This window comes from Hypanus sabinus, chromosome 5, assembly GCF_030144855.1.
Source record: "Hypanus sabinus isolate sHypSab1 chromosome 5, sHypSab1.hap1, whole genome shotgun sequence".
Taxonomy (NCBI): Eukaryota; Metazoa; Chordata; class Chondrichthyes; order Myliobatiformes; family Dasyatidae; genus Hypanus; species Hypanus sabinus.
This window is the reverse complement of record NC_082710.1, coordinates 61,485,235-61,505,179: the sequence shown is the minus strand read 5'-3', so window position 1 is coordinate 61,505,179 and position 19,945 is coordinate 61,485,235. Positions and strand designations below refer to the sequence as shown.

The 19,945-nt window shown below is 39.4% G+C and overlaps 1 protein-coding gene across 4 annotated transcripts in view; it reads right to left on the bottom strand.

The window, feature by feature from the left end:
• Positions 1-8,027: 8,027 nt before the first annotated feature.
• Positions 8,028-19,945, bottom strand: part of mllt3 (MLLT3 super elongation complex subunit) — a 117,640-nt gene continuing 105,722 nt past the window's right edge. For 3 of the 4 annotated variants that reach the window (XM_059970011.1, XM_059970013.1, XM_059970014.1), the window contains 3 exons: positions 18,644-18,715; positions 13,499-13,570; positions 8,028-10,524 (listed from right to left, as the gene is read on the bottom strand). In XM_059970011.1, the coding sequence (XP_059825994.1) occupies positions 10,393-10,524; positions 13,499-13,570; positions 18,644-18,715 (276 nt within the window). In that variant the 3' untranslated portion in view covers positions 8,028-10,392. The remainder of the gene's footprint in view (positions 10,525-13,498; positions 13,571-18,643; positions 18,716-19,945) is intronic. The other variant, XM_059970012.1, reaches the window with a different exon arrangement.

Genomic DNA, 19,945 nt, shown 5'->3' with positions numbered 1-19,945 from the left:
ATAGAAAGTGAGTAGAACAAAGAGAATCTACCCAATAAGGTAACACTAATAATGCAAATATAGCTGTAGGGACAAATGATAGTCCTCTGTTCACTTTGCCAACTGCAGGGCTGGACAAAGGAGAGTCAGTTGATGTTGTTTACTTGGATTTTCAGAAGGCTTTTGACAAGGTGCCACAAACGGGACTGTCAAACATGGTCACAGTCCATTGTATTACAATAAAAGTTACAGTTAGGGCATGGATAGAAGATTGGCTGACTGACTGGAGGCAAAGGATGGGAATAAAGGGAGCCTTTTCTGGTTGGCTGTCGGTGACTAGTGGTGGCCTACAGGAACTGATTCTTTTCATGTTATGTGTCAATAATTTGGATGATGGGATTGACATCTTGGCCCAGATTGTGGATGATACAAAGACAGGTGGAGGGACAGGTGGTGTTGAGGAAGCAGGGAGTCTTTGGAAGGACTAAGATAGATTAGGAGAATGGACAAAGTGGCAGATGGTATACAGTGCATGGAAGAGTACGGTCATGCACTTTACTAGAAGGAATAATGACTATTTTCTAAATGGGGAGAAAATACAGAAATCAGAGGAGCAGAGAGACTTGGAAGTCCTTGTGCAGGAATCCCTAAAGGTTAATTTGCAGGTTGAGTCATTGGTAAGGAAGCATGAGGTGTGAATGTCATTGAAACCTATTGAATATTGAAAGGCCTTGAATCCTAGGTAGAGTGGACATGGAGAAGATGTTTCCTATAGTGGAGGAGATAGACTAGGACCAGAGGGCACAGCCTCAGAATAGAAAGATGTCCCTTAAGAAAAGAGATGAGGAAGAATTTCTTCAGCCAGATGGTGGTGAATCAGTAGAATTCATTGCCACAGACAAAATTTACATATGATCCAGTAAAAAATCTGTGAGCAGTATTTCAGAGCAGCTGTTATTTTACTCTTTACTAGCAATGTGTGGCATTGTGACTTGGACTCAGTGATAACTTAATGAATAATACATTTTCAGCTTGAGATTGTTTATCCTATTGAGTCCATGCCAGCAAAAAGAAGTTCTTTCTAATGTGGTCCCACTTCCAAGCTTTTGTGCTATAATTCTGTGGGGTTCTCATCCAAGTACATTTTGAAATATGATGAGTGTTTTGCCTTTGCCATCTTTTCACATACTGAGGTCCAAAACACAACCAGCTTCTCTCCTAAATGTCTTCTAATTGTAAGAATGACACAAAATCATTGTTTCAGATGTCATGGGTAAGACCAGCATTGACTATCCATAATTGCCCCCAAGAAGATGGTGATGAGCAGCCAAACTGAACCACTGCAGTCCTTCTGGCACTCAAAGCTTTGGGTGGAGAGTTCCAAGATTTGGACAAAATGACAATGACGCATCTAGATGTTTTTCAAAGCTAGAATGATTTGCAACTTAGATAAGAATCTGTAGGATAATACTGGCCTTCTTGACGGTAGATTTGCTACTCAGAAACGCTATTGGAGTAGCTGGGAAAAGTAAGATAGTGTGCTGCGCTGTGACCTTTAGCACAGAAACTAAATATTTAGAATGGTTGATTGGGCACCCATCAAACTGAAAATGCTGGGAAACACTTCACAGTTCAGGCAGCTTATGCAGAAAGGAAATAAGTCACTAACCCCCTCATCAAAACTAGAAAACAAAGAGAAACCCTAATTTTAAGTTGCAGAGAAGATGGAGATGGTTGAACAGGACAAACAGAATATTTTTTATAGGGTGAGGGGCTTCTGGGTCTGTGTTATATGGCAGCAATAGTATGGCTGTAATTGACACCAGGCAAGACTAACAGAAAGAGAATGGAAACATCACAAATGTATGTTTGGCAGAAATGACCACTTCTGAAATAGACAAAGAAGGAGTGTGTTACATAAAGCTGCTCTGTTTGGTAATAAGTTTGAAAGAAGCAACATATCCAAAATGAAAGATGAAATGTTCTTCCTCAAGCTTGCATTAGGTGTGATCGTAACAATGTGGGAGACTACAGAGTGATAAGTCTGAGTGTTCACTACACTAGTAGAGAGAAAAAAATTGAGCAAAAAACAAATCACAGAGAGATGACAGAGAAAAATGGTCTTTTCTGAACCCAAGGAAAGCAATTTACCTGAAGTTAAAGAATTCACTAACTGGAAGGCTGCAACATACCTCAGCAGAAGTTGTCCCTCAAGTTTACATTGAGCCTCATAACAGTGCGGGAGGCTACAGTAGGAGTGGGATAGAGAATTAAAGAGGTAAGCAATCAGTTCACAGCCACTCCTGTGCACTGAACACAGGTGTGTATTTTTCCAATTTATTACTAAAACATGTCAGTTTACACCTAATAAGTTCCTTCTAATACTATTCCTTCATTGTCAATGTCTTTGATCCAGAAAATTTTATTTTCTTTCCCTCTGAATTCAAGTTTGAAAGTCTTCTCTATGTCTAAATTGATTTAAATTATATTCTCAATTGTTCTTCTGATTTCTCTAATACTGAATGTGATAAAGTGATAGGAAATTGTTCCCATCTTACCAACCCCCTCTCACCCCATCCTAGCTCAGAATCCCAGCTCCCAAACACCAACCTCACTCATTCACCAGCACAATTTGCAAACAGATCCTGAGCTGAAGGCATGAGAACAGATACTTAAACCCTAAGGAGCTATGCTCCAGCCATTTCAGATCATTACCGTGTGCTGGATGTGACCAGGCCATCAGTGCCAATGCAACGACTTTCCAGTTTATGTCTGTTTCCTGTGGTCCGTCTATAACATCAATGTTGGGGTGAAACCTATTATCCTTATTCTCAAAATATAATCTGCTCTTGGAACAATTCTTAGTGTGAGTCTCTGATGACCAATTGATCTTTATTGACCATGATACTGGAGAACACTCATCAAGTCCTGCATCTAGTAGAGCCATTGCATTTCCCAGAAGGCATACTGCTCAACAGAAAATAAATGGTTAAGTTCTTGAGCTTCTTTTGAAAGTCCGAACTTGGGAGCACCCTTGAGTTCAGGTGATATCACATTTACAACATCAATGGCAAATAACTTATTTTACATGGAAAAGTCAAAAAGCCAGTTACACTAAAGCTGAGTAACACAGACAAAATGCTGGTGGAACTCAGCAGGTCAGGCAGCATCCAAAGAAGGTAATAAACAGTCAAAGTTTCAGGTGGAGACCTTTCAAGAGGTCTGGAAGGGGAGAGGTCAGAAAAAGAACATGGGGGAATGCCAGACATCTGGAGAGAGAATTTTACCATTTCAGACTGATGATTTTTTTTTAAAAAGCAGTACTGGAACAATTTAGAAAAATGACATCCCTTTTCTCACTTTGATCCACACCATCTCTGCAAAACTTACTAATTTTCTACATTTCCTAGCACTGATAAAATGGTATTGAAGGCAGAACAGGTGCTGTTCAACATGTTGAATTTTACTGGCAAGCTTTAAACATTTTTCCAGACTCTATCTCACACGGCCTAAATAAATAGAAAAAACATTGCATATTTTCAAGCTTATAAACTTAAGCATGGAGGGGTCTGTGCCCAATTTAGGCCGTAGCCTCACAGGATGATGAAGGTAAATATTCCAGGTAAAGGCTTTCAGAAACATTGTCTGAGAAGTTTTGACATTTGATAAGCCCTTAACAATTATGTGAAACTATTTTGAAAATAATCATCTCTGACTCAGTGTTTTGGAGGTTCTAAGGTATGGTTTTCATTTGCTGTGAAGTTAAGATCTTGTGTGCAAGGCTCTAACTATGAAAGCTCTTAAGCAAGTGAGCCACAGTCTGAATTCATTTGGAAGGTTTTGTTTTGTTATTTTAGACAAAAGCAGCTGCAGATCAACATAGTGGAACAAATTTTCAAAAACACTTGTTTCCATCTGGTAGCTTGGAATGATCCCGTATCCCATGTCCAAGAGAAAATATGAAGCAGTTAACTTGCTGCTAAGTGCATCCACTTTACATAGTAGCACAGATGATTAATTTAATAGGCTGTGAATCCTTTGAGAAGAGGGAGAAAGGTTCAAAGACCATCAAGATCAGAAGCGCATTGTTGATAAACAACTCATTAACATACAGAATCTGAAATGGTGAATCAAATCTTACTTTCAAAGGCATAAGACTTAAAATTTACACTCTAGTGGCCACTTTATTAAGAACAGTAGTCTTCTGCTGCTGTAACCCATCCACGTTAAAGCTTGACGCGGTGAACATTCAGAAATGTTCTTATAGAGATCTTATAGATAGCGGGGTCAAGGGATATGGGGAAGAGGGCAGGAACGGGGTACTGATTGTGTATGATCAGCCATGATCACAGTGAATGGCTGTGCTGGCTAGAAGGGCCGAATGGCCTACTCCTGCACTTACTGTCTATTGTTAGAGCACAAGGTTATATGAATACAGTCACCTTCCTGTCAGCTTGAACCAGTCTGGCCATTCTCCTCTGACCTCTCTCATTAACAAGGCGTTTCTGCCCACAGACCTGCTGCTCACTGGATGTTTTTTTGTATCATTCTTTGGAAACTCTAGAGACTGTTGTGTGTGAAAATCCCATGAGATCAGCAGCTTCTGAGATGCTCAAACCACCCTGTTTGGCACCAACATTCATTGCATGATGGAAATCATTTCTTCACTTTTCTGATGTTCAGTCTGAACAATACCTGAACCTCTCGACCATGTCTGCGTGCTTTCGGTCAAGATGGTGCCAGTGAACGATTCCTCAGATGACATCTTTCAGATAGTCCAATATTTCACTTCTTCTAGGCTGGGTCGACGGTCACACTTCATGGGTCGTGCCGGAGGTCAAGAGGCCACAGGTCGGCGATTGAAACTCGCAGAAGATCTAAGTGAGATGTTACTGTCCTCAGTGCTGATGGAGAATGTTTTTGAAATTTCAAGATTATTGGTGTGAACTGTAGTTTACATTGAGTCTCCTTCAGTTTTTCTGTTTTCTTTCTTATTGTTGATTGGCTGGGGGGGGTTGCGGATGATATATTACTTTTTTTAAGGTGAGAGAGGGGTTGGAGATTTGAAGTCTGATATACTTGTTGATGTTTCCCCGTGTGGACAATCTATTAGACTTTTATGTGGAGAGGTTGGGTTTGATGTTATTGTCACTTACTTGTTTGGAAAGGTGCTTGGGGGTTCGGGGTTTGAGGTCTTAGCTGCCATGTCTGGGTGGGCAATCTGTTAGTTTTTGTGCAAAAGCAGGGTTTGCTAGTTTTGTTTCAATTTCTCTTGTGTGCAGGGGGTAGGTGATCTCATCTTTCAATGACTTTCATGACTATCTGGAGAATACGAGTCAGAGTTGTATTCTGCGTGTATACTTGATAATAAAATGAACGTCGAGTGATTGGCTGACTGGACATTTGCATAATTAAGCAGGTGTAGCAAATAAAGTGGCCACTGAGTGTCAGTGCCAGACAGGATGGCCTTTTCATTGGCATTGTATGTGATTCAGATCAGTTGCATTAATTAAATGTAACTGATTTCTTCCTGAAACTAAATAGAAGAGGATGAGCAGTAGCCACGCAATCTGAGAATGCACTGACAATTTATTTATGGCACAAAGAGGGGCCAGCAGAAAGGTCAGAGTCCCACAGACACTACCTGCAGATTTTTGATAGATTTATAAAGGCCTTTTATAGCCATTGCTCTGCATGCAGATGTCCATCTTAAGACAACAAATATTCTACAACTACTAGGGCTATAATTAAGATACAGAGGCCACGAGAACAGTGCCTGCTCAGGCTTTCAACCAAGTACCTTATAAGCAGCATCAATACATCTTCAAGTATGAGGGTCTCATTGTAACATGCACAACCGCGAAGAGGGCAAGGTAGGTACTGAGAATGGAAAATCTAAAGGTACAGAGCAGGGTGGAGGATGGAGGGATCAGACATTAGGTATAAAATGGGAATTTTTTTTTTCCAGAGAAGGAATTAAATTCTGTACCTCAGCAGACTGGATGTGCTGCTTTTGAGTATTTCAAAGCTTAAATTAAGGGAGTTTATGACACGCAGGGCATTAATGGCATAAAGGAATCGGATAGAAAAGTAGAGTTTACGTAGGAGAGAAACTAATTTTTTTTTTAAATGGTAGAGGACCATATACTCACTACTGCTGATGCTTCCTATTGGATCAGACAAGAGTTCTAGGGAGTTGTAGGATTGTCAGAAAGAAGCTTAAAGGTGGACTTAGGAGAGCCTGAAGGGGCATGAGAAGGCCTTTGCAAGGAGGATTAAGGAAACCTCTAGGCATTCATGTATGAAGAACAAGAGGGTGGCCGGAGTGAGGGCAGTGCTGATGAGCAAGAGGAAACGTGTGCCTGCAGGCAGAGGTAGAGATGTCCTTAATAAATACTTTTGCTTCAGCTTTCACCAGTGAAAGGAATCTTGACGTTTGTGAGGACAGTGTATGCTGTAACATCTTGACATTAAGAAAGGATGTGCTGGCACTTTTGAAAAATAGGATAGGATATACCCCACGTCACTTTGGGAAAGTGAAGGGATTGCTGTGCCTTTGGCGATGATCTTTGCATCCTCACTGGCTGTAGGAGTAATACCAGACGATTGAAGAGTGGCAAATGTTATATCTTTGTTCAAGAAAGGGAGTAGGGATAACCCTGGGAATTATAGACCAGCCAATCCTACATCAATGGTGGGAAGATTACTGAAGGTCCTTGTAGACAGTATTTATGAGCATTTGGAGGTGCGTAGTCTGATCAGAGATAGTCATCATGGCTTTGAGAGGGGTACAAGCCTGATTGGTTCTTCAAAGTAGTAACAAAGCTCTTTGATGAAGATATACACTACATCTGTGGCTCTATGGATGGCCTTTGATAAGGTACCTCATGATAGGCTCGTTCAGGGCAACTGGAGGCATGGGATTCCGAGTTGGCTTGCTCACTGAAAGCAAGCAGATGCTGTTTGTAGATGAAGTGTTTTCTGCCTGAGGTCAGTGATGAGTGGTGTTCTACAGCGATCTGTCCTGGGACCACTGCTCTTTGCGGTTTTTATCAATGACTCGAATGAGGAACAGGAAGGGTGGGTTAGCAAGTTTGCAGATAACATGAAAGTTGGTGGAGTTGTAGAATGTCATCATAGGCTGGAGTGGAACACTGACAGGATGCAAAACTGGGCTGGGAAAGGACTTCAACAGGAAAATGGAAGGTCACACTTGAAGGTAGCATACCAGGTCAATGGCAGGATTCTTACCGGTATGGAGATACAGACACCTTGGGGTGCTTATCCATAGATCTCTCGAAGTTGCCATGCATGATAGGGTTGTTAAGAAAGCATATTGTGTTGGCCTCCTTTAGGCAGGCAGTTGAGATCAAGAGTCATGAGTTTACAGTGCAGGTTTCTAAAGCCCTGGTTAGACCACACTTTTGAGTACTGTGTTCAGTTCAGGTCAACTCAGTATAGGAAGGATGTAGAAGCTTTACAGAGGATGCTGACTGAATTTGAGAGCGTCTTAAGAAGAGAGGCAGAGCAAGCTGGGACTTTTCTCTTCATAGTGAAGGAGGATGAGAGGCAACTTGATAAGAGGTGTACACGATGATCAGAGGCATGGATTGAGCAGATAGCTGGAGACCCCCCCCCCCCCCACCTGAGTGGAATTTGCTAAATATAAAAGGGCATAGTTTTAAGGTGATTGAAGTATAACGGAAGGATGTCAAAGGCAAATTATTTTCACAGGAAGTGCCCGGTGCACAGAACACCCTGCCAGCGAGGTGATACCAGCAGATACTTCAGGGACATTTAAGAAACTCTTTATTAGACACATGAATGATAGAAAAATAGAAGGCTATGTAAGAGGGAGGGTTAGACTGAGTGTAGGTTAAAAGGTCAGCAGTGTGGGCAGAAGGGCGTGTGCTACGCTCTAGCGTTCTATGTTTATTATTCTTGACAGTGCACGATCATCCATAACTGGCAATTCTTGAATTGAACAGAATCTCCAAAGGATTTAATTCACTATACCATGGGTGCTGTTTTAATAAATGCATTGAATAAGTATTAAAAACGGCACATTAAGAAATTTCAGTTTTAATTTAATATCCTCTGATACAGAGTAAAATGCTTGTGGCTATTTAAGGGAAAAAGTCACAATCTAATATAGCTACAGAGATGACCGACATAACCTAAACAAATAGATACCTCAAAAGAAACATTACCATTAGACCATAGAAAGTATATACACAAGTGTTAGTTATTTGGAAAAAGAGGATTTATTTTGTACTCTAAATACAAAAAAAGTGATGGAAAATATAATGCAAAAAAATTGTTTTGGGAGTGTGACATTTGTTCTAATTGAATATTGTGGCAGACTCAACACTAACATGTTCTGCTTGAGATTCAAGCTGATACGTTGTTCAGATTACTTCGTGTACATGCCTTTTGCAGTAGATCTTAAGACTGGTGTCCCACATTTAAGCAGTACAATAGACCAATTCATTTTGATTCTTATTTGATTACAAAGAAACCTATTTGATTTGAACCATTAATGTTCTGATACCATAAATATTTTCTTTGAAGCAAGGAATGAAACCAACCCTTCTTCCGAAGCCAGTCCTACTAAAAAGACAAAGGTTCTCACTGTGTTGCCTTTTAACATCTGGATGTACAGAGTACATTCAAATAAAGAACACGTTAGACGGAATCAAATGACTGAGTCGCGTTCAAATTTAGTAAAAATAGTTCTTAAATTTTTTAAAGGAGTTGTACTATGTAATTTAGCCACAACAATTAAGATGGACCAAACAACTATATTAAATTAAAAAGGATTCAAAGTACCAAGTTAAACCTCTGAGGATTGGTAAGAGATTTTTCTTCTCCTAGAAATAACGTGGGTTTTACCATGTACACAACAAAAATCTAATTGAACTGGCAATTGAAAACATACACTGAACATTATATACATGAAATTGAGAAATCGTCCTTTTCCCTATTTCTTATTTTAAAAAAAATTCTTCTGATATGAATTGCACATTAAAAGTATTCTAACAAGGTAACATTTCAAGTAAATGATCACAATGACTTATTTGAACCTCGTTATCATTGGAAAGTACACTTGTTCTGTTGGAAGCGACTTCTGAATCTTCGGTAATTAAAAAAGGACTAAAAATTCATCCCCTCTTTGGACTGAAAGTAACAGTTAAGGTCTCCTCAAAAAAGACTCCATTGAAGCCATGTATCATTAAAGAAAAACCTATTCATAACAGTATCCAAAGGATGGACAGATCTGCTTGGACACCTTACCAGAATGGTAAATACAGCAAAAACAGACTTGGCAGTGAAGGGTGCATTTCAAATAAATAATTAAACCCAAATTAAGAATTTTCTACAACAAACTTACAGAAAATTGGCAACAGAATATTCAGGCAATCCCACATAGAGTCTTCTTATTTAAAAAAATTAAATACATCTGAAATGCCAAAAGCTTTAAACTAGTGATCAACCAGCTTGGTTGGCAAGAGCTCTCTTCTGTACTTCATTAGTTGGTTGTGTGAGTCTGCATGTGACTGTGGCATTGAGCAACAAGAGAGTGCGTGCCTGTCTGTACCAGAGAACCACTGTGAACAAAGCCCAAGATGCAGTCTTACTCTGGGGTGACCAAAGTGTGCAAGGACAAAGATGCAGTGCACGTTAGAAAGTTTGAGGAAAATTACACCCACCAAAAAAAATCCCTTTCCCAATTAAAGACTGAAACAATCCAGAAAAGAAAAAAAATCTGACTTGATTTTGCAAATAATATTCATCCTGATTGATCACTAATTAAAAGAAAGCTGGTAACATTTCAAAGAACAGTGCACAATAATAATTTTAAAGCACTACAGTTTTCAATTACTAAGGCTACTTTTTGTGTAGTCACAGTGTCCCTACTATCGCAGCTAGTTTACAAAAGAAAGTTAAAAAGGTAGATAAATTCACCAGGCAACTGGTGAACAACTCCTACTGAATTCACAAGCCATGGTCATTACAGAGTGCTTAACGTCTGGTAGTGTTGTTCCAAAGTTCCAAGAATATTTTTCAGTTTACTTCAATAAATAGATCAATTGTATACTAAGGCAGTGTTGCACACGCATCAGGTTGCCATGTGAACTTGGACACCACACGTACATTAAAAAGCAAGTGTCCAGGGAAGGAAGGTAAAGGAGACGATGGACCTCAGTCCAATATTCCCAGAGCATTCCTTAGGCTGACCAGGATCTGTTGAATCTTTCTGCATTGACTCACCCCTTGCAACATGTAACAGGATGAGAAGCGAGTCTGACTGAAGAGAAGCTGCAGTAAATTACTCTATAGGGTTAGTTGTCTGAGCTGCATCATTGAAAGTCCGCATCTCCGGCTTGCGACCAGAGGTTGCATTTCTCCCCCTCAGGAAGCTCCCGAAGTCTCCAAGTAACTCTGTAGCTTGCGAACTGTGGTTTTATCCAGCGAGCAAAGGTCAAAATCGAACGTTGTGTTAGTGATATGAAAATGTCCAGTCTCTTCTATCAGATTAACAATCTGGAAATAAATAGACAACTAGTTAGCAGAATTCCAAGCTCATCTATTGCTTAAACTGTGACACTGAACCAAATTTTATTTGTGGAATGTTTAGTCCTGGTGATACATAATAACAATACTTAATTTTAGCTACAATTAATGGCATTTTGGTGAAGACCAAATTTTCTCTGCTTTGCAGTGGATGAAGTTGAATTCTAAAATTATGTTGTAACTGCTTGCTCACTGTCTAGGACATCAAATTGTTGAGGCCAGCTTTAGTCGTGACTAGGAACCTGTCTCCTAGGGTTGCTTTAGGTAAAGTGAGCCCCAACCTCTTCAAACCCACTCATTTGCAGATTCTACACATCTTAATGCCAAATTTTGTGATTCTGCACTTCCAAAGACCAACTGCACCACCTGGTCAATTTCTCCTCTTTTGTAACTCTTGACCAACCTTCACCCTGACCCAACCCCACTGACTTAAAAGCTTCAAACCCACTTGAGATTCCTAACCCACTGAAGCAAACAGTTTTTTCCCCTCACTACACTGAATCCAGACATACCTGTTTTACTTTGTGTATTTCAGAAGCTCTGACATTGCAGACCAAAGCAAAAATGCACCGTCTCTCTGACATTGTGGGCTGCAGGTCTTTGGGGAGAAGAGCAACTGGCTCACTAAGGCAGAATCTGAGTACTAGGCTTGTGAGTGACTAGTGGTCAAAAGACCTCACAGCATCAGCCTGCTTAGCTTATTATATTAGTCCGGTTGTTCCATTTACTTCATCATCTTAACCATCCTTCCCCTTTTCCATCATGCACTCAATAGCTTCCCCTTAATGGCATTAATGCAATTCACCGTAACTAAAATCATTCTAGAAGATGAAACTTTGATTTATTTTTAGGATTTCCACAGCTATTCTGTTCTATTTGTACATGGATTAATTTTAAATGTCTTTTATTATTGCATAACAAATTCACAGGATGCACAGGATCAACAGGGACAAAGACAAGTTAAAAGCATGGTCCTTTTCACCCAGGGAGAGCTACAAGAGGTTACAAGTTTCAGATCAGAGGCAAGAAATTTTGAAGGGACATCAGGGACAACTTCTTCACGTAAAGGATATGTGCGCTTTTGAAATGAATTGCCCGAAATATTGGCCAAGGTGGCACATTAGCAGCATTTAAAACCCATCTAGATAAGTGCATGGATGGAAGAGATGTAAATGATGGATTATCATGGGCAGGTGGGACGAGCTGGGTAGCATTCAGCATGGACGAGTTGAGCAGAAAGGTCTGTTTTCATGCTGCAAAACCATGACCCCAGTGACTATGTTATCTTCCATTCAAAATGATACAGTAGTCCTATTAACAGTGAGAGTAAACTGGATAGCACACATCTTTATCTTTTGGTGTACAACAAACCAGTTAGTGGAAGTAAGTTTCTAGAAATGGCAAAGCTGATTTCTTTGGGCCAAAAGAATTATCTAGAAGCAAATTTATCATAGATTTTGGGAGCTTGAAAAGTACCAGCTTGATTCCACAAGGGGAGAAATGGTGATACTTTGCAAGAGTTGGAAGAACTTCACAAATGGAGAAGGAACAAAAATATAAGGCAGGTTGTTCAGGCCAAGATTTACCCTTCACAGAAGATCACTTAAAAGAAAGTTGATAATACTGCAAACTTGCTCTATGTAATTTGGTCATCACCTTTCAAACATTGCAAAAGTGACAATTCAAAAATGATTTACTGGCTGGAAAACAGAGACATTAAGAAGTTTCAAGAGTCTTGTATGACACTTAAGGCTGTTGTTTCTCAAAGTACGCAAACAACTTGAATCAATGCTCAGCAAGGAACACATGCACTATAATATGAAATTTTATTGCAGGTCTTTGTAGATGAAATTGCAGCATCTTATATCTATACTCAGCCCATTTAGCACTATTACATGGAATGACAATAAATCTGTGAAATTTAAGGATGCCTGTACTGGTCGGAAGCTTGCAATCTTTCCTTTGAAGTCTTTGGAAATACAATTCAATTTTGGGCTTAGAAACAAACTATTTTGTTTAGCGTCTTCTGCATAATTGGTCAGGAGTAGAAAATGGCAGGATATTGTTGAAGTGGTACAAGTTATTACAATTTTATTTTATAATTACACCTGATAAAACTGATTAAAAAGCATTTTAAATCTTTTAATGACAATGGGGAACCACAGTAGAGATTCTAGAGAACCAAGACAATAATTGTGTGAACTGCTCTTGTAAAGTGCCAACAGATTCAAAGTGAGATCATTGTTGAAATCACAAATGAAACCTCAGTGCCTTGCCAAGACATCCTCAATTTTGTTTATAGTTGCCGGTCCTACAGCCTGGAACAATTCTCAGTTACAGCCAGGCAGAAGATGTTTTAAACCATTGATGCAATTACTGAAATAGGACAAGCAGCGATAGGGTAAAGTGAGTTCATCCATCAAGTATTTCTTGACTGCTTTTCCTGAAGCGAGGGACAATTACATAAGACCTAACATACCATGATCCTTAACTATAAAAAGCACATCTTTAAATAGCTTGGACTTTACACTGTGTCCATAGTCAGGATGCTGTGAAAAGCAGCAGCCAAGGTAGGTCTAGAATAATGTGGTTCACTTCAGTATTATTCATGAGTATCAAGACAAAACTTGATGTTGGCAGAACAAAATGTCTGCTAAATTTGGCATGAAAATGAGATGCACTATTAAAGCAAACTTTCTACACTTATGTGACCAGTTATCAGGAATTCCATGGGGAAAAATAGAATGGGTACTTTAAAAGGAGAATGACCCGATAAAGAGACTGGAAAAACAGAGGGGAAGGCAAGACTTTTAGAGCGTGTTCCTTTCAAAAAAGCTCTTGTTCAACTCAAGTACCAATAGCTTATATTATGGAATGAACAGTGCTTAAAAGTGACAAACTAAGGTCCATTTTAATCATCAACTAGGCTTTGTCATGTTCTTACCTGTTGTAGTATGTGCCTTTCACGGAGTGTCATTAGTCTCCTGTGAAGTTCAACCAATTCATCGAGGTATGCCTAAGACACACGCAAGTGCATTATTTTTACTTTAGTCTTACACTTTACTTCCATTTGAATGCCAAAGCAGAGCAGATATTAAACACACAATTCCAAAGAAAAAAAGATGCTCAGTATAGCTTGTCATAGTTTAACCAGAAAACCTGTAAGAATTTAATGTTTTGTAAAAGATGAGAAAATCTGCAAATGGTGTAAGTCCAAAGCAACACACACAAATGCTGGAGGAACAAAATGCTGGCCTGCTGAGTTCCTCCAGCATTTTGTAAAAGATATTTGGTATACAAAAGTGTTATAGATTTAGCTGCAACATTGGTAAAGCTCAGAAGATGTTGAGCCTCGTATATGAAATTATAATCAAGATATCCCTTCTGGCAGTTGGACTACCTTAGTACTGAAATAGAGCCATTCTATGCAAGTTGTACTAAGGAAGCCAAAACATCTGTTATATAGTTACATGTACTTATTGGATTCAGAAACCCCAAGCTTTGGTTATGCAAGCTACGGACAGCAAATATGCCTTGAAGTTAAGTCAATTTGGCAAGGATACCGTTTAATCCTTATTAAATCAATGGATTAAATTAGAGCAGGAAATGTCGGCAGTTGTGGTCTTTTACAGTAGGCTTCTATAGCATGAACACGGGACTTTCGGCTCAGTATATCCATTGCAGCCATAATATTCATCGTTATGGATCTCATTTCTCACTCCAGTCGACAGCCTTCCCTGTCACAACATTTCAAGTACATAATCTGACTGCTGTGGAAGAACATGTCATCACCACCATAAGTGAGCTCCAGGTTTCAAGTAATTTTTTTTAAAAGATGAAAAAATTCTTACTCAAATTCTTTCTAAATCTCCTGCTCCTAATGTTAAACCTATGTTCTCTGGTCATAGAAGCCTATATTTCATCCAGATTTCTGATTAACCATATACTTATTACTAATACAAGGGGGCACAGTGATTAGAGGATAGAGGGGTTGTCAGAGGTACTTTACACAGAGCCTGGTCGGTGCATGGAAAGTCCTTCCAGGGTGGTGACAGACACTTTAGGGACATTTAAGAACCTCTTAGATAGGCACATGGATGACAGAAAAGTGGAGGATTAAGGGAGGAAGGATTAGATTGATCTTAGAGTGGGTTAAAAAGTCAGCACAACATCTTAGGCCAAAGGGCTATGTATACTTTATTGTACACAGTACATTCCAGTACTGGGCTGTAGTGTTCTATACCTCCATCAGGTTCCCCTTCAGCCTCATCTGCACCAAAGTAAACAAACTGTTTCACCAATTTCATAAACACAAAAGATTCTGCAGATGCTGGAAATCTGTAGTAACAAACATAAAATGCTGGAGGAACTCAGAAGGTCAGGCAGCATCTATGGACAGGAATAAAGCATCGTCGTTTCGGGCTGAGACCCTTCATCAGGACTGGAAGGGAAGGGGGAAGTTTACCCATTTCATCTGTTGTGCCATGTTTTCCTAAAAACAGACCTGGAATTCTTAAGTTTCAAAGTGATTAATGAAAGGCTTACAAGCTTTAAAAGCTTTGCTTTTGGCCTTCCTGGACAATACAAGAATATTGCAACACGGAATATTAGTATTTACTTGTAAAACTTGATGTGGAAAAAAATTCAATTTGCTTCAAATAATTCCATTTGCATTACCGTCAAACTTACTCAAATTCATCAAGTTTCATGTTGGAGCTGCCGAAGATTTTTCTCATTCTCTCGATGCCAAAATTGTAATCCAAAAAGGTTTTTTTTGCAAACTAATTAGGAAATAGCTAAAACTGACACACGGACAATCCGGTAATTCGATTTTATTGCATGCATATTAAATTTTGCAATACAAGGATGGCACAATATCAACAGGATTGATCAGCTGGGTACAGAGAGTTTATGGTTTTGCTGGTCAATGGTAGGGGATTAGCGAATGGAGATACTCACAGAAGAATGGAGGCAAGGCTTATGACTGATCCAGTTTAAGGACAGGGAAGGAATATTAAGTATTTGAAATTAATCAAGCAGATGAAGACACTCAGATAATCAGTAATATTCATTGTGATATATTACTCTTCAGCCACTATATGCTACTAATTAAACTCTAACCAGTCAAGAAGTTGCTGGAGCTCCTTAGCATTTAATTATAACTAACAAAAGAGACTGAGCTGCAGCAACCAATGCAGATCTACCTCTCAAAAGACACTAGCAGCTGAAATCACCGAGCAGCCGTGGATCGACATGATCTGATTCTTGCACTCCCTCAATATCAATTTCAAATAAGCACCTGCCATTTACAGCAAGGATTTAAAGTGCAGTTCCTTAATTAATGGAAACAGCACAAGCTTGAATCAGTTTTCATGTTCTTATCCGACAATTTTTGTCCTTCAATAACTGATGTGGGGAAAACAAAAATGCTAAATTAAGAATTGACCCACTCCTCAAGAAAGCACAACTTTCTACCACCAGAATCAGATTTATTATCATCAGCATGTGACGTGAAATTTGTTAACTTAGCAGCAGCAGTTTAATGCAATACATAATCTAGCAGACAGAAAAAACAATAATAATAAAACATAATAAATAAACAAATCAATTATGTATATTGAATAGATTATTAAAATGTGCAAAACAGAAATACTGTATATTAAAAAAAAGTAGTGTCCAAAGCTTCAAAGTCCATTTAGGAATTGAATGGCAGAGGGGAAGAAGCTGTTCCTGAATTGCTGAGTGTGTGCCTTCAGGCTTCTGTACCTCTTACCTAATGGTAACAGTGAGAACAGGGCATGCCCTGGGTGCTGGAGCTTTTTAATAATGGACGCTGCCTTTCTGAGACACTGCTTCCTAAAGTAGCCCCGGGTACTTTGTAGGCTAGTGCACAAGATGGAGGTGACTAGATTTACAACCTTCTGCAGCTTTCAATCCTGTGCAGTAGCCCTCTGTACCAGACAGTGATGCAGCCTGTCAGAATGCTCTCCACAGTACAACTATAGAAGTTTTTAAGTGTATTTGTTGACATGCCAAATCTCTTCAGACTCCTACTAAAGTATAGCCGCTGTCTTGCCTTCTTCATGACTTCATCAATATGTTGAGACCAGATTAGATCGTCAGAGATCTTGACACCCAGGAACTTGAAGCTGCTCACTCTCTCCACAGACTGAATCCAAGCACTTCGAGGAAAAGTGTACAAGGATGTTCAGGATGTTCTTTAGATTTATTAATAAAGGGTGAAGCCAAACAAGACTGTGATTCTTTATGAACGTTTATCTTCAAGTGGCTTTCAGACCACACATTCTTAAAAGCCCCTTTCAATTGAATCAGGCATTTTTTTTAAAATTCCAGAATTTGGGTACACGCAGTTGAAAGATATACTGACTAAATTAAATTTAATTTACCTATTTGTTATTTTATTGCAGTTTTTGGTAGTTCAATCACTGACCCAGAACTTCAGCTGCTACCCAAAGATTACCCAACTCTGAACATTAATCAGATTTGTTTTGAAATCATCCAAGCTGTTACTCTTTAAGATATCCTTGCTTAAATTAAAATTAATACAAATACCCTAAATCTATAGTATAAATACCATGTTAAGGGTTAATTAGGCTGGATTTGTTCTGAACCACAGGATAAAAGAGATTACATGGAAGTCCGCAGAAAGAGTGAGCCATACTGGGATGCAAAACTGACAAGACACATTTCCTTTTTATTACCCTGTCAAATAAAATATCTGATACTGTATATACAATTCCAATTGCAAAAATGCCTCTTAAAATTCATCAAAAATAATCTACTTCTATGCATTTGGCTACTGCAGCTCAAGTGTGTCACCCATTTTGGAATGCAGGAATTGAAATCAAGATTACATGGGTCAAACAAGACATGAAAGAAATTCCCAAGGGTCCAAGAAACTCAAACATGCAATTATCTTTGATACGAGTCACAGGCCGAAATATCAAGAAGGATAGGCTGAAATTATTTGACTGAGTGCAGCAGGAATAGAGCAACAGACAGAAACAAAGACACACACAAACTCAAAATCCATTGGAGAACCCAAATGATCAGATGATTCTGTACAGATAAGCCGATTTACTTTTTGAATCACTATCACTAGACGATTGCATAGAATTTTGGCATAGTTTGCAGTTTCTTTTCAGAGTCGATACCCAGTTCTTGTAACCAAATCCAGCTTCCATTGCTCCCTGTTAAGGGAGCTCCCCAGGTTCTATGCTTCAACTAAAATACTTCTTGGTGTTTCTGTAGATGCATTTTATCTAATATCCAAAAGCTACTTTTGAATCATTAGTGCTAGCTGAAGAAGTCATTTTTCCAAAATAAAAACTTATCTGACCACAGTATCATCTAGAGCCAACTTAGAAGCTCTTTTTTCCTATACAAACTTTGAAATATAAATAGTCTTCCAACTCTACACAACAAATACTTCAATAATGGCATGAATGGCAAAGTTTTGGAATACTTGCTTTGGCGTCTGTGGTACTACTGAAACAAGTTCGTTCTCGCTCATTTTCCCAAGTCTTGCATAGGACAAATCATTCTAACCCAAGAGCTTCTGATCTACAGTCCTTGTTTAAAAATAATTTCCGTGCATGGAAGACCACTTCAGTGGAGTGTTATTGCAAGGTGATTACAGCAGGAACCTACTTTGCCATGGAACCATTTCAGAAGTGATTGTAAAAAGCTCCAAACTAGTTAATCATTTAACAGGGCAGACATGATGCTTCAGAAAAGAGAAGTGATGTCTAAGTTGTCTCATTCTGAAACAGTGCAGTATTCAGGAGCTTCCCACAACCCCAGAAGGGACTGCTTTGTCAGCTGAAATGGGCTGGAGAGAGAGACAGAACTCAATCAACATTTAAAAAGTTGGACCATCCAAGAACGCTGCCTCAGCTATTTTCCCTACTGAACAAGTCGGTGGAATGAGAAAAGGGCTAGTGTTTTGCCAAGTTATTTTGAGTGAGTCTTGAAAACTTCTATGCTTTCAAATTTGCTATATCTAAGAACTCAGGGCTGTGATTTGTTGTTGTATGAAAAAACCAAGAATGCAAGAAATACAGCTTACCTTGTCACATTCAGCATTCTTTATTGCTTTCTCAGGTTTGCTTTGCTTTAATGGGCTTTTGACTTCTAACACCTGTTGTAACAGAGGCGTAAATACTTCAGCCACAGGCATCCTCAGTGCTCTCTCTTCTGGCTGTACGCAGGCTCAATAAAAATAGCTACACTTAATGAAAAAAAATGTGCTGGCTTTGACTAGTTCTTCACCTCTCCAAACCGTGTCACTTTTTGAATTTTTCCATCCAGAGCTTAAATGATGGGCACGGTTACCTCTGGCTCTTCACACATCTTCCATTTGCAAGACCCTTCTATTATCTAATATTCCGAGTCAACGCTCCTCTTTGCGGACGTGGGCTCTAATCACTACACAGCAGACTATCTGTGTGCTTGGCTATGAATTGGCTTGTTAGTACAAGAATGGATGGTGGGTCACTGCTGTGATCTTTGGACAGTTGGTGAAATACATTAATTTTAGTAATTAGTAATGCATGCAGTTGGATTAAAATTTGAGGTGGAGGCTGTATTTCATCTTCAAGGACTTCTCTCGCAGGGTTTCACGGGAATCTCACAGGTTCAAAGCCATCACTCTTTACCATTAATTACTGAATGGATCACTAAGACTCAATTGAGGCAAAAGATTTGGAGGCAGTTTCTGACCTTTTAATAGCTTATTCTTTTCATTTACTAATTGAAGGACCAACTGAGAGGACAGAATCTTTCAGAAAAAAATATACGGTCCGTGTATTTACTTCAAACCCATCCCTTATGTAAAAATGCTTGGCTAAATAATTTGTATTCATACTCACAGGAGGGGAAAGTGCATCATGGCTATTTCCATTGTTACCCTTGTCCCCAGGCAAGGGATTGCCTTTATCTATGCTCTTTGGTGATACTGGCTATCTGAAAATAAAATTCAGCTGACCATGACTACAGTATTGTGCAAAAGCTAGGGTGCCTAAGATTTTTGCACAGTACTGAATTGTCAACGTGGAGCAGAGAGCACAATTTGTAAATCTGGCCGAAGCAAAGGATGTTGGGAATGATAACGGTGGAGTGCCTCAGGAAAGATGTAGGACAGGTGGTAGAAATGGAGAGCCAGGGTTGGGGGCGGTGGGGGGGGGGGGGGGGGTGGTTCGTAGTGCAGACTCACCCAGCCCTGAGACACCAGACAAGGCCATTTCATTCCAAACAATTGGTTCATTGATCATTACAGAATGTCTCTCGTGCTTCCACTCCCTCCACTCTCCCATCTTCTTTTCCCAACCACGATCCGCCTCTCCCTGCACCATTCCCACTCTCAGTCCAC